At 38.0% G+C, this 15,657-nt stretch overlaps 1 protein-coding gene and 1 long non-coding RNA gene across 3 annotated transcripts in view; both read left to right on the top strand.

Moving 5' to 3' along the window:
- The window catches only part of CWC27 (CWC27 spliceosome associated cyclophilin), a 256,601-nt gene that overhangs the window by 194,250 nt on the left and 46,694 nt on the right, over positions 1 to 15,657 (top strand). For both annotated transcript variants that reach the window (XM_081518289.1, XM_081518290.1), the window contains one exon: positions 13,598 to 13,707. In XM_081518289.1, coding sequence (XP_081374415.1) covers positions 13,598 to 13,707 — 110 coding nt within the window. The remainder of the gene's footprint in view (positions 1 to 13,597; positions 13,708 to 15,657) is intronic.
- On the top strand, positions 5,066 to 10,000 carry LOC145516759 (uncharacterized). Its single transcript, XR_014061743.1, has 2 exons — positions 5,066 to 5,318; positions 7,661 to 10,000. It is a non-coding gene; the product is annotated as an uncharacterized LOC145516759 (long non-coding RNA).

The following is a 15,657-nucleotide window of genomic DNA, read 5'->3' on the forward strand; positions in this document are numbered from 1 at the left end:
CCATTTCCTTCTCCAGTGCATGAGAGTGAAAAGTGAGAGTGAAGTCGCTCAGTCGTGTCCGACTCTTAGCGACCCCATGGACTGCAGCCTACCAGGCTCCTCTGTCCATGGGATTTTCCAGGCAAGAGTACTGGAGTGGGGTGCCATTGCCGATAATAGGCTAGAAAAAGCATGGACTTTGAAGTCTGACAGCCCTAATTTCAAATTGTTGCTCTGTCATTTATTAGCCATATAACCTTGGGCAAATTACTTAAACTGAAACTGTCTGAACCTCTGTTTCTTCATACATAAAATGGAGATGATCATGCTCCTGTTGTTACAGCATAAATTTAAGTGAGAAAGCAGGCACAGAGTTATGAGTATCTCAGACAAGTTAGATCCTAAAAACTGGTGATGGTGCTGGTAGTAGTAGTCATACTTGTGTTTTAGAAGCCACCTTATTGTTTGTTTCCTCAGTCACATAGAGGACAGGAAGAAGACTCTGTCATACCACACATGAAATGATTTAAGGACTGTTTTGAACCAGTTTAGAAACTCTCATAATTAACTTGAAGAAACGTACTTCATGAGTTTACTACAAAATAATAGACTCCTCCTTTAAGTACTGTTAGCAATTATGTTATTCTGCACAGTTGAATTTGCTAGGGTAGGCATAGCCTCAGGAGATTTTAGATAGCAGATATTTGTTTAGTATCCTCCTTGAATGACTTTATGAAATCTTTTTATTTTTAAATATTCAGGGTTTTTTTCTTTATTGCTACAACACAGAGTATATATTAATAATTTGTAGGTTCCACATTCAGAATAACAGGGCAACATAGGGATGTTGTCAAAATGTCCATCAAATTACAAGAATTGCGTGTCGTACCATCTGGAGAAGTACAAAGTGTGTTCTGTTGAGGGGTCCATAAGAGGCAGAATAAGGTAAAAGTGAACAGGACAACAGGCTATAGCTGACAGGTGGGAAGCTGGAGCCCCCAGAAGAAAAGTCATTTATGCCCGTCAGTAATTCTCAGTAACTATTTATATATTGTATTTGTGTCTTGTGATCATTATTAATAAGAATGGAGAAGCATCTGATGAAAAGCTTATCAGATAGTAATATAATTAAAAACTTTTATTAGTAAAATATAAGACAATTAAGCCTAATTGAAATCAGTTTAATGTTTAGTGTTCAGAACCTGTCTTTACCAATCTATATTCTCTTATCTCTTAATTTACTAGATAAGTTCATTTAACTTTATTTGAATTGATTTTTAGTATATGTGTTGTGGTAATTTATGTGCTGTATGACTATAAGTTATTTCCAACATGACTACTATTTGAATTATAGACTCAACAATCAATATACTCTCTCTAAAAAAAAGAGACAAAATTTTGTATTTGGAAAGGAGTGAAACTTAAGCTTCCCACTCCAGTATTCTTGGGCTTCCCTGGTGGCTTAGATGGTAAAGAATCCACCTGCAGTGCGGGAGACCTGGGTTCGACCCCTGGGTTGGGAAGATCCCCTGGAGGAGGGCATGGCAATCCACTCCAGTATTCTTGCCTGGAGAATCCCCATGGACGGAAGAGCCTGGTGGCTTCTGTCCATGGGGTCACAAAGAGTCAGACACAACTGAATGACTAAACATACATGAGACTTTAAAAAACAAGTTTTTTAAATTACTAAGAGTAGACTATATTTGGGGATTAAAAATTCCAGGAAGTTTGAAAAAGCAAAACTTGAATTTTCTGTATACCAGCTATTTACAACAGCATCTACATTGTACTAATTGTTGTAAGAACCTGCCTGCCAATGCAGGAGACGTTAGAGATGCATGTTTCGTTCAGTCCTTGGGTCAGGAAGATCCCCTGGAGAAGGGAATGACAACCCACTCCAGTATTCTTTCCTGAAGAATCCCACAGACAGAAGAGCATGGCAGACTATAGTCAGTGGAGTTGCAAAGAGTCAGACACGACTGAAGCAACTTAGCACATGAAGTGTTTTAGGTAATCTAGAGATAATTTAAAGGTTATGGGAGGATGTGCATAGTTATATGCAAATACTATATCATTTTATATAAGGAACTTGAGCATCCTTGGATTTAAGTCTGGATGTTGAGGGCCGTAGAACCAGTTCCCCACAGATACTGAGGGACAACTGTATATAATTGAAAGTGGTTATTAGACTGTAATGAAATACATCTGCAGTGATTATGCACTACAAAGAAAAAGTGCACATAGCAATGTTTAGAAAGAGGAAACAGCATTGGGTTTTCAGAAAATCTGGTTTCTGATAGTCTCAGCTTAGCACAACCATTTAACCTCTCTGAACCTCAGTTTTCTCATCTGTAAAATAAACAAATTATTACTGTTTAAAAACTTCTTAGTGTTAATATTTTGTGTTGTGATTCTGCACATATTCCTTTTGTACTAAATTTAAAAATTAAGATTTAATAGCTAGTAGAATATGAACATACAGACCCCTAGATATGAACTGTCATACATTCACTAGTCACCCCTTCTGGAAGTGCCTAAATGAAAATAAATAAATAAATATATATAGTTATATTCCAAATGGAAATATAAAATGGAACACAGTCTGAAAATGTGGATAAATTTAACTGTATTATAATGTCTTACCTTTATATTTCTTAAATCATCTAATAGAAAAACACTGAGGAAGGTAGTCTATATTACTTTGGAAAATTATTTTAAGCTCCAAAATAACATGATGAAATGAGGCTAGGATGAACAACAGAGAAAGAAAATTTTTTTTTAATTTATGTAAATGTGGATAATTCCACCTAACATTCAATGTTGAGGCCTACCTCAATGTGTAGTATTCAATATTCAAGCATATTATTTCACATAGTACCTAAATTATTTAATCACTTTTGACTAATTTTCATGAAGTTCTAGAGGCTTATTTTGACCACCAGATGGAGCCAGCATTGTTTGATTTGTAGAATTAAGAATATACTGAAAATAAAAATTAGTTAAATGAAATTAATAAGTTGTAGATTTCTTACTTGGCACATAGTACAGAAAAAATTAAACTTTTAGCCCAGTCTTTGCCTAAATTTCTGCCTAGTCTTCATAAATGTGAATATAGATACCTCCATTAAATAATTTCTTTATTGTGAATTAGTTTTTATATTAGCAGTTTCATTGGATAAACCAGTTTTCTTCTTATCACCTTTTAAAGATATCATCTAAGCACTTTCAGTTATCTTTAAAACAAAATTAGTACAATAAATAAATATCGTGGATTATAATTATGGCTATATTACATGTAAGCTCTCATTTAAATGTCACAGAATATTCCCAATGTTATCGTTTCTATAGTGGATTTTCTTAATAAACCAAAAAAAACAGGCATTTTGACTGAGGTGGAAGATATGCGGTTTACCCCCAGTAGCTCCTCAAGCGGAGAAGGCAATGGCACCCCACTCCAGTACTCTTGCCTGAAAAATCCCATGGACAGAGGAGCCTGGTAGGCTACAGTCCATGGGGTCGCACAGAGTCGGACGCAACTGAAGCGACTTAGCAGCAGCAGCAGCAGCAGCAGCAGCTCCTCAAGGAGATGGTGTAAAGCTTCAATGATTGGCTATAGCTCTTACAGAGATTCTACCCAGAAAGCTCAATGCTCAAGGGCTTCATCAGGGATAAATGCCTTCAGGTTGACTTCTACTCCTCTCACCTCTGTTTAATAAGGATCAGAAATTATCTAATTCCTTACAACTCAACTTAATTAGGCAGCTATCTATTGAAAAAATGTTTGTACACTAGGGGCCCAGTGCCCCTACAAGACCCTCAAGGAACCATTCCATCCAGCAAAAGCTACAAGGCAACCATGGACACTGTTGTAATTTAAGATCTGAAAATGAGCACACTGTTTATTTGTCCATGCAGCTTCTGTTTATTGAATACATACTATATGCAAGGAATATACTAGCCCACAAATAGGGCACTGTCCCTGCCATTTGAGTTTATAGCTGAAGGGGCAGTACAAAGAGAGAGTTATAATATAGTTAAGTGTGGAGCTACAAAGTGTTTAAAAATTCAAATGAGGGAAATATATGATTAATTAAGGAGAATCAAGAAAAGCCATAAAGGACTCTTTCTAGATGGAAATTATTTTCATTAACCCACTGTTTGGCATATCACAGTTCCTATTTATTATGGTCTGGGAGGAATTCAGGGCCTTTTTTGGTAGGACTTTATGTTGCATCAGGACACTTCCAGTATGGTGACATGATGCCTTTTTATGTCAAATTGGAATATCTTCTTCTAAGTTTTCTTTTGTTTGAGACATGAAGAGAAAATAACCGTGCTGGTTAAGAGATTATACTTTAGAGCTGGACTGTGTAGTTTTTATTCCCATGTTTATAATCCCCAAGATAAGTTATTTAACCTCTCACTGCCCTAGTTACCTTATCAGCAAAATGGGTTAATAATACATTGTTTATGAGAATTAAACAAGTAATTCAAGGTACCAGTATCTGGCACTTAGTGAGTACTTGAAATGTTAGCTATCATATTATTTATTATTTTCCTTTTTTTGCATCATGTTAGCTACTTTCAAGTATGGTGCTTTTCCTACAATTAATTTAAGGTATATATAAAATTTGAATAAAACATACTTTGTAGCTTCCAGTATGATGAGATGCAATTAGATGTTAGTAACTTTGGTATTTTTCCATATTCATATTTATTAAAGTCTGTCCCTTTTCTTTTCAGATGTTGTTTACTATTATCACTAACATATCACCTTTATTTATATAAAAGTTTTTATTATGGGAATTTTTCAAAAATTTCCTTGAAATAGTAGGTCTAGATCTATTTAAAAATCATGTGCATGCTTAGTCGCTTCGTCATGTTCAACTCTTTGCAGCCCACTAGGCTCCTCTGTCCATGGAGTTTTCCAGGCAAGTATGCTGGAGTGGGTTTCCATTTCCTTCTCCAAGGGATCTTCCTGATTCAGGAATCGAACTTGCATCTACTGTGTCTCCTGCATTGCAGGCACTGCAGGATGGCTCATTACCCACTGAGCCATCAGGGAAGGCTATTTTAAATCATAAGTAGCTTTATTAACAGTTTCTGACACATAATAATCACTGAATTAACTTTTTTTTTTAATGAATGAATATGCACCTACTTGAAGCTTTCAGCTGCTTGAGCTCTAGTACTGAGACAGTAGAAAATATAAGCCCTTTTATCTATGAAGTGAGATTTGTAGATGGATACCATTGGTTCATTAGCTAAGTAACCAATTATTGAGTAGTCATCACCCCTTTCTGCTCAGAACAAAATAGTTTTGTAATGAAGAGAGTCAAGTGGAACAAAGATTATGTTTCTGACTAGTTCTTAGGGAAGAGTTAGAGACATTTTTTATAACACACGGGGGGAAAGTGCAGTATTAATGTCACCAAAACTCAGAGTCAGAACATAAGTTTTAGCCCAAGTTCTGCTTCTAATCCACATGGTACACTAGCTAAGTTCTGGCACTCTAGTAAACTGATGCTCTAATAGTAAACTGATGGTTACAGTGATGTTGGACATTCTTGTCACCAAACCCTTTTAAATATATTTTCTAATATTATCTTGGAGATCACTAATATATTTAAATTTTGTTATTCTAATACTATGCAGGTTTCCCTGGAGAAGGAAATGGCAAACCACTCCAGTATTCTTGCCTGGAAAATCCTATGGACGGAGGAGCCTGGCAGGCTATAGCCCATGGAATCGCAAAGAGTCAGGCACAACTGAACGACTTCACTTTCACACTTTTTTTTTCACTCTTAACACTATAGCACAGGTAATGGCTTCCCTGGTGGCTCAGGCAATAAAGAATGTGCCTGCAATGCAGGAGACCCAGGTTCAACCTCTGGGTTGGGAAGATCCCCTGGAGAAGGAAATGGCAACCCACTCCAGTATTCTTGCCTGGGAAATCCCATGGACACAGGAGCCTGGCGGGCTACAGTCCATGGGGTCGCAAAGAGTTGGACACGACTGAGCAACTAACACAACAACAATAGCATAGGTAAGCTTTAAACCCTCTCTTGGTGGCTAATATTCTATCCAAGAATCAGCAACATAATACTTACAATCAGTGGCTTGATTTCTTAACTATTTTTACATATATTATGTTTACTTTACCCATTACATTACTTTCTAGAATGAAAAGCCTATATCATGTTTACTTTAGGTATTGTTTATAGTGTCAGGCATACAGTGGGAACACATTAAATTTTGTTTTCTGAACTATACTTTTAATTGAAGACAGTAAGGCACAGCATGGGATTTTAGTATCTGAGAGACTTGGGTTCAAGTTACAGCTTTAGTATATTCTAATTGTGGTCTTAACCCTGTTTCCTAATTTGTAAAATCAGTTCATAGATGCTTTCTTCATGGAGAGTCAAAGAATCTTAGCATGGTACCTAACATATAGTACGTATTTAGTAAATGTTCTTTTTTCCCCCATTCTTCATTCCTAGTTATTTAGCATACATTTTGTTGAGATTTCAGTTAATGACAAATAGTTGTCATATTGCATTTTTATTTATAAATTATCCAGCACATATTAAGATTTTTAAGAAAGGTATTAGATGTGGAGCACTCTGTACTTAAGGAAACTGATTTTTTTTCAAGCCCCTTTTCTATTTTATTAGGTTCCCAGGTGGCTCAGACGGTAAAGAGTCTGCCTGCAGTGTGAGAGACCTGGGTTCGATCCCTGGGTTGGGAAGATTCCCTGGAGAAGGAAATGGCAAGCCACTCCAGTATTCTTGCCTGGAAAATCCCATGGACACAAGAACCTGGCAGGCTATAGTCCATGGGGTCACAAAGAGTCGGATATGACTGAGCGACTTCAGTTTTCTATTTTATTAGATAATTGTATGTCACTAACATCATCCCGTCACTTACTCAATTTTTGCTTATTCAGCGGTACTCAAAGTGACAGTGAAAGTTGCTCAGTCATATTTGACTCTTTGCAACCCCATGGACTGGAGCCTGTGAGGCTCTTCTGTCTGTGCAATGCTCCAGGCCATAATACTGGAGTGGATAGCCATTCCCTTCTCCAGGGGATCTTCCCAACTGAGGGATTGAACCCAGGTCTCCCACATTGCAGGCAGATTCTTTACCATCTGAGCCACCAGAGAACCATGAATGTGCTACTTTTTCTTTTGGCTACATGGACTGAGTTAAAACAGAACATCTTTCTCCAAATATATAGAAATGCTAGATGAAATATGATCCAGCCCAATTTAAATCTTAGCTAAATATATATTGAATCTAGAAAAATGGTACTGATGAACCCATTTACAGGGCAGGAAGAGACACAAATACAGAGAATGGATTTGTGGACACAACATGGGAAGGAGACAGTGAGAGAGTAGCATCTACATATATGCACTACCATGTGTAAAATAGATAGCTGGGGGGAAGCTGCTGTATAACACAGGGAGGCCAGCCCAGTGTTCTGTGATGATATAGAGAGTGGAATGGAGGAGGGGTGAAAGGGAGGCTCAAGAAGGAAGGCTGATTCACATTGTAAGGCAGAAACCAAAGCAACATTGTAAAGCAGTTATCCTCCAATTAAAAAATAAATATTTAGCTAAGCTTGAAAGAGACAGAGAGGGGGTTGGCGGGAGTTAGGGAAAGTGGAAGTGAGAGAGAGGGGTAAGAAAGAAAAGAAAATCCCTCGGTACTAGAAACAAAGGGAAGGCATAACTAGAGCATTAAATGCTCAGATTGACACAGTAGTTGCCCAGAGGGATATTGAAACCAGATGTAGGCTCTGATAGCTAGAAGCTCTGGTTTTAATATCACACTTAGAGATACAGTCTTGGATCAAGAGAGGAAGGAACTAGAAAAACTGTCCTCTTGGTCAGGAAGTCCACAAAGAAGCTCATCATTTTTCAAAACTATATATGGAAGGGAAAAAAAAGTCTATCATAAAAAATCAAAACTCTAAACCTCTACCAGGCACAGCTATAAAGTCTGAATGTACACTACCTATGTGGTACAGAAATCCTAAGCCAGGAAATTAAGTTGGGGGAAAATGGCTGTGCACTAATGGAACCCCTTAAGTTCCTGGTAGAAACAAATGCAGAAGCTCTCTGTAGGAATGCTGACACAATCCTGGGTGCCAGGGAGTCCTATAGCGTAGAGTTCTAGCTGTAGGAACACTCAAAATCAAAAATTAGAAAATACATGGAGAATTAACCACTGTGGGGAGTCAAAAGCCATAACAAAAGCAACTCCAAGAATAATCCAAAAGATAAAACATAACAAGTGTGTTTAAGATAAAGAAGTTTTTAAATATATAAAAATCATAATAAAAGACTTAGGCTATCAAAAAAAATGGGTGAATTTGAGAAAGAAATAGAATATCTAGAATTTTAAAATATTATTAAAATCAACAACTCAGTTTATGTCTTAAAACTGATTAGATACAACTAAACAGAGAATTAGTGAACTAAAGTAGAGCTAAGGAAATTACTCAGAGTATAGTACTGAGGAATAAAAACATGAAAAATGAATGTGCTGTAAACATTTGATCACACTATAAACAGAAGTGCTTTATACTGATATAATATGTCCCATTAGGAAATACAAGAGTTGACCATATTTTTTCACACAGTTGGGTTTGTGTAACAGATAATCATTGCGTTTGGCTATGTGTACCATGTTGAAGTGTTTGAGTTAAGTTTCTATGCAGTCCTAATGGAACCTTAGCAGGCTTAATCCTGGTGTCACAGATACATATAATGAAAGACCAGCTGATCTCACAGCTTTTCTAAAGTTGTTTCTTCATTTTGGCTAGAAATTTAAAAAGGAGGAGAAGAAACACATCTGAAAAAACAGACAGTTAAAAATCTCAGACGACCAAGAACTAGAGAAACCATAATTACCGAAAACTAGATAACTACAATCTAGCTAATTAACATATATCCATCACCTCACAGCGTTGCACTTTGTTTGCATATGTGTGGTGATCAACTTTCTTAGCAAATTTTAGGTATACAATACAGTATTATTAACTGTATTTACCATGCTGTACCTTAAATATCCAGAACCTGCCTATCCCACATAATTGAATCTTTGTACCCTTTGACATCAAAATCATATTAGGTAACCAGAAGAGGACTCCTTGTTTCTTAGTTTACACATTTTTTTTAACTAGATAATCGCTTGAACAAAATGGCCATCATGGTCAACAAAAGAGTCCTTAATGCAATACTTGGATGCAATCTCAAAAATGATAGAATGACCTCTGTTCGTTTCCAAGGCAAACCATTCAATATCACAGTAATCCAAGTCTATGCCCCGACCAGTAACGCCGAAGAAGCTGAAGTTGAACGGCTCTATGAAGACCTACAAGACCTTCTAGAACTAACACCCAAAAAAGATGTCCTTTTCATTATAGGGGACTGGAATGCAAAAGTAGGAAGTCAGGAAACACCTGGCATAACAGGCAAATTTGGCCTTGGAGTACAGAATGAAGCAGGGCAAAGGCTAATAGAGTTTTGCCAAGAGAACACACTGGTCATAGCAAACACCCTCTCCCAACAACACAAGAGAAGACTCTACACGTGGACATCACCAGATGGTCAACACCAAAATCAGATTGATTATATTCTTTGCAGCCAAAGATGGAGAAGCTCTATAAAGTCAGCAAAAACAAGACCGGGAGCAGACTGTGGCTCAGATCATGAACTGCTTATTGCCAAATTCAGACTTAAATTGAAGAAAGTAGGGAAAACCACTAGTCATTCAGGTATGACCTAGATCAAATCCCTTATGAGTATACAGTCGAAGTGACAAATAGATTTAAGGGACTAGATCTGATAGACAGAGTGCCTGATGAACTATGGACAGAGGTTCGTGACATTGTACAGGAGACAGGGATCAAGACAATCCCCATGGAAAAGAAATGCAAAGAAGCAAAATGGCTGTCTGAGGAGGCCTTACAGATAGCTGGGAAGAGAAGAGAAGCAAAAAGCAAAAGAGAAAAGGAAAGATATTCCCATCTGAAAGCAGAGTTCCAAAGAATAGCAAGGAGAGATAAGAAAGCCTTCCTCAGCGATCAATGCAAAGAAATAGAGGAAAACAACAGATTGGGAAAGACTAGAGATCTCTTCAAGAAAATTAGAGATACCAAAGGAACATTTCATGCAAAGATAGGCTCGATAAAGGACAGAAATGGTATGGACCTAACAGAAGCAGAAGATATTAAGAAGAGGTGGCAAGAATACACAGAAGAACTGTACAAAAAAGATCTTCCCGACCCAGATAATCATGATGGTGTGATCACTCACCTAGAGCCAGACATCCTGGAATGTGAAGCCAAGTGGGCCTTAGAAAGCATCACTACAAACAAAGCTAGTGGAGGTGATAGAATTCCAGTTGAGCTATTTCAAATCCTGAAAGATGATGCTGTGAAAGTGCTGCACTCGATATGCTAGCAAATTTGGAAAACTCAGCAGTGGCCACAGGACTGGAAAAGGTCCATTTTCGTTCCAATCCCAAAGAAAGGCAATGCCAAAGAATGCTCAAACTACCACACAATTGCACTCATCTCACATGCTAGTAAAGTAATGCTCAAAATTCTCCAAGCCAGGCTTCAGCAATACGTCAACCGTGAACTTCCAGATGTTCAAGCTGGTTTTAGAAAAGGCAGAGGAACCAGAGATCAAATTGCCAACATCTGCTGGATCATCGAAAAAGCAAGAGAGTTCCAGAGAAACATCTATTTCTGCTTTATTGACTATGCCAAAGCCTCTGACTGTGTGGGTCACAATAAACTGTGGAAAATTCTGAAAGAGATGGGAGGCTAACAAACACATGAAAAGATGCTCAACATCACTCATTATTAGAGAAATGCAAATCAAAACCTCAATGAGGTATCATTTCACACCAGTCAGAATGGCTGCTATCCAAAAGTCTACAAGCAATAAATGCTGGAGAGGGTGTGGAGAAAAGGGAACCCTCTTACACTGTTGGTGGGAATGCAAACTAGTACAGCCACTATGGAGAACAGTGTGGAGATTCCTTAAAAAACTGGGAATAGAACTGCCATATGACCCAGCAATCCCACTGCTGGGCATATACACCGAGGAAACCAGAATTGAAAGAGACACGTGTACCCCAATGTTCATCACAGCACTGTTTACAATAGCCAGGACATGGAAGCAACCAAGATGTCCATCAGCAGACGAGTGGATAAGGAAGCTGTGGTACATATACACAATGGAATATTACTCAGCCATTAAAAAAAATACATTTGAATCGGTTCTACTGAGATGGATGAAACTGGAGCCCATTATACAGAGTGAAGTAAGCCAGAAAGAAAAACAACAATACAGTATACTAATGCATATATATGGAATTTGAAAGATGGTAACGATAACCCTATATGCGAGTCAGAATAAGAGACACAGACGCATGGAACAATTTTATGGACTCTGAGGGAGAAGGTGAGGGTGGGACGTTCTGGGAGAATAGCATTGAAACATGTATATTATCGTATGTGAAACAGAACACCATTCCATGTTCGATGCATGAGACAAGGGCTCAGGGCCGGGGCAATGGGATGACCCAGAAGGATGGGATGGGGAGGGAGGTGGGTGGGGGGTCCAGGAAGGGGAACACATGTAAACCCATGGCTGATTCATGTCAATGTATGGCAAAAACTATTACAATATTGTAAAGTAATTAGCCCCCAACTAAAATAAATAAATTTATTTAAAAAAAAAAAAAAAGAGATGGGAATACCAGACCATCTGACCTGTCTCTTGAGAAACCTGTATGTAGGTCAGGAAGCAACAGTTAGAACTGGACATGGAACAACAGACTGGTTCCAAATAGGAAAAGGAGTATGTCAAGGCTGTATATTGTCACCCTGCTTATTTAACTTCTATGCACAGTACATCATGAGACGCGGGCCTGGAAGAAGCACAAGCTGGAATCAAGATTGCCGGGAGAAATATCAATAACCTCAGATATGCAGATGATACCACCCTTATGGCAGAAAGTGAAGAACTAAAGAGCCTCTTGATGAAAGTGAAAGAGGAGAGTGAAAAAGTTGGCTTAAAGCTCAACGTTCAGAAAACTAAGATCATGGCATCTGGTCCCATCACTTCATGGGAAATAGATGGGGAAACAGTGTCAGACTTTATTTTTTTGGGCTCCAAAATCACTGCTGATGGCGATTGCAGCCATGAAATTAAAAGACACTTACTCCTTGGAAGGAAGGTTATGGCCAACCTAGATAGCATATTTAAAAGCAGAGACATTACTTTGCCAACAAAGGTCCGTCTAGTCAAGGCTATGTTTTTTCCAGTAGTCATGTATGGATGTGAGAGTTGGACTGTGAAGAAAGCTGAGCGCTGCAGAATTGATACTTTTGAACTGTGGTGTTGGAGAAGACTCTTGAGAGTCCCTTGGACTGCAAGGAGATCCAATCAATTCATCCTAAAGGAGATCAATCCTAGGTGTTCATTGGAAGGACTGATGTTGAAGCTGAAACTCCAATACTTTGGCCACCTCATGCAAAGAGTTGACTCATTGGAAAAGACCCTGATGCTGGGAAGGATTGGGGGCAGGAGGAGAAGGGGACAACAGAGGATGAGATGCCTGGATGGCATCACTGACTCAATGGACATGAGTTTGGGTAAACTTCGGGAGTTGGTGATGGACAGGGAGGCCTGGCATGCTGCAATTCATGGAGTCGCAAAGAGTTGGACTTGATTGAGTGACTGACCTGAACTGAACACATTAATTATGCTTCTCAAACTAGGTAACAAAGAGGCAAGCAACAAACCAAGGCTTGAGTAGAACAGTTTGTGATATTCTTGATTACAACTGGCTCATCTTGGTTTGTCAGCCAAAGATGAGGAGATATAGGTTTTTTCTTAAGTCACAAATTTTAATTAATATATATAAATGTAAGTATTGTAAAATATTGGTACTTTTTTTGAGGCAACACTGTATTCTGTGAACCCAGATGTTAACTAATCTTTGTATGGAATTTATTGCAGGATCAAATCCATAGTGTTTTTTTTCTCATTTCTAATTTAGTAAAAATTACTTTTATCTGCTTCTGGGGAACTATCCTGATTTTTTGTTAGATATATTTATATTTTATGATGCTATTAAATTGAAATTGTTTGTTGTTGTTTTGCTATTGTTTTAACTGGGGAGCAGAAGTGGCAAGTAATTGGAAAATCAACCAGTATTGAAGGATTATATCTTGTAAGGCAAAGGAATAATATGAAATGGTATTGCTGAATTTTAGGAATATCTTATTTTAAAGGTGAGATAGGTGATCTTATAGTCAAATAATTACAAGTAAGAACAACTATAATAGTACAGTATAAAATAAAGACATTAAAATTGGTTGTTTAATTAACATGAGTCACTTTCTAATCTAGGAAATCTTTGTGGAGCTTGTAGAGTTTATTGGTTTGTTTGTTGAGTTTTCTTTTTTTAAATGGAGGAAAACCAGTCCCAGCTTCTGATCTCCTCTTCAACGATAGACATTCATAGACTTCAGTATGAATCCATACAGCCTTTTTACTGTTTATTCTAAAACTAGTCTATTATTCCTCAGAGGAAGAGGCTGCTCCAGATGGTGCTGTTGCAGAATACAGACGAGAAAAGCAAAAGTATGAAGCTTTGAGGAAGCAGCAGGCAAAGACAGGAACTTCCCGAGAAGACCAGGTAACTTTACAAACCAAAATCCATATGCAATTCATTGCCTTTTAATTGTATGCAGGACTTGTTAATGGAACCTATTTTGATTATACAAGAGGGAAAACATTACATCTTAAAAATGAAAAAGGATATATTAGCATACAGTGAGGTGACCAGGACCTTGGCCATTTAAGCAAAGATCCAGATGATTGAGTTCTTTCCAGATAGGAAGGTATGAAGCCTAAGACTTGCAAATTTTAACTTTGTGCATGCGTGCTGAGTCGCTTCAGTCATGTCTGGCTCTTTGCGACCCTATGCACTGTAGCCTGCCAGACTCCTCTGTCCAAGGGATTCTCTAGGCAGGAATACTGTAGTGGGTTGCCATGCCCTCCTCCGGGGGATCTTCCTTATCCAGGGAATGATCTCAGGCCTCTTTACATCTCCAGATTGGCAGGTGGATTCTTTACCACTAGCACCACCTGGGAAGCCTAAATCATGGGGACCTGGTATAGACCTTAGGTATCCCAGGGGATCTTCCTGACGCAGGAATTGACCCAGGTCTCCCTCATTGCCAGCAGATTCTTTTCCGTCTGAGCCTCCAGGGAAGTCCTCCCTAATTAAACGCAGGAACCTAGTAAAACCACATATTACGAGATACTCAGATAGAATCTTTGCTAAGTGAATATTGTGAGACTGTAATTATAAATGATGAAGGGATCAGCATCTCACCTGCCGCCTAGCCGACTTCGCTTGAAATAGTACACTGCCTATAAATAAGGCACTTAGTCTGCTAGTTAACTTCTACCAAAAACAATATTGCAAAACTCTCTTTACTGAAAGTAATTCCTGAATCTTTAGCTAGTAATATAAGAAGATTGTCAGAAATCAAGAAAAAAAAGATAGGAAGTTAGCTCAACAATTTGGGGGTCAACACCATGCAGCACTTGGCACTTGATGAGATGGATCCCTTGAGCAGCCCTTTTATGTTGAAAAGGTAGGGGGCAGACCAAAATAACTTACATTTGGTGCTGCCATATATATATATATATATATATATATATATATATATATATGAGAACATATCATTTTAGGCATATAAATAAAACAGGCAAAATAAAAGTAAATTAAAAAGCCCAAGCCTGTTTGAATAAATTAATCTAATCAGGAACTGTATTATAAATGACACCTAATTACTGGTAAGGAAGATCATGCATCAGTGCCTAGCGTGAAAATAATCATAGGGAAAATTCAACGAGAATTCAGGTATAGGAAATTATAATTACAGAGAACTAACTTATGTGCAATTTTCAAAAGAAATGGCACATCAAATGAAATTAAGAAAAGTGCTTTATTAACTTGTTTTCATGGAGTCACAAAGTCCTCTGAATGTTTTACCAAAAGATGTTAAGGATCACTGTTATTCTTGCATTTCTCTTTCTTCCTCCTAGTAAATAATTATTAAAAATTTACCATGTCCTAATCACTGTAATTGGTGGTAAACAAGGCAGAAACATCCCTATCTTCTCTAAGCTATCAGAAAAAAAAGGCAGTTAAACAAGTAATACCAATAAAAGGGAATGAGCATTATGTCAGGTTAGATACAAGAAATTATGTAAATGTATTACAGTAGGACCTAATACGGCATAAGAATCCGGAAAGGCTTCCCTGAGAAAATGATTTGTCAGATGAGCTTTGAGGGTTAATGAGGACATACATGGCTAGACAAGAATAGTATATGAGAAGTCTTTAACCTCTTTGCGAAGAGCTAAAAGATGTTAAGTATGACTGGAACTTAAACTAAGAGAAAGAAAGAGATGAGGCTGGAGAGGTAAGCAGGAGCTAGTTCACACAAGATATTTTTGAGCCATATGAAGGAGTTGCTGCTGCTGCTAAGTCACTTCAGTCGTGTCTGACTCTGTGCGACCCCATAGATGGCATCCCACTAGGCTCCCCCATCCCTGGGATTCTCCAGGCAAG

The sequence above is a fragment of the Giraffa tippelskirchi genome, chromosome 8, assembly GCF_054371585.1.
Source record: "Giraffa tippelskirchi isolate mGirTip1 chromosome 8, T2T-mGirTip1v1.2.pri, whole genome shotgun sequence".
Classification (NCBI taxonomy): Eukaryota; Metazoa; Chordata; class Mammalia; order Artiodactyla; family Giraffidae; genus Giraffa; species Giraffa tippelskirchi.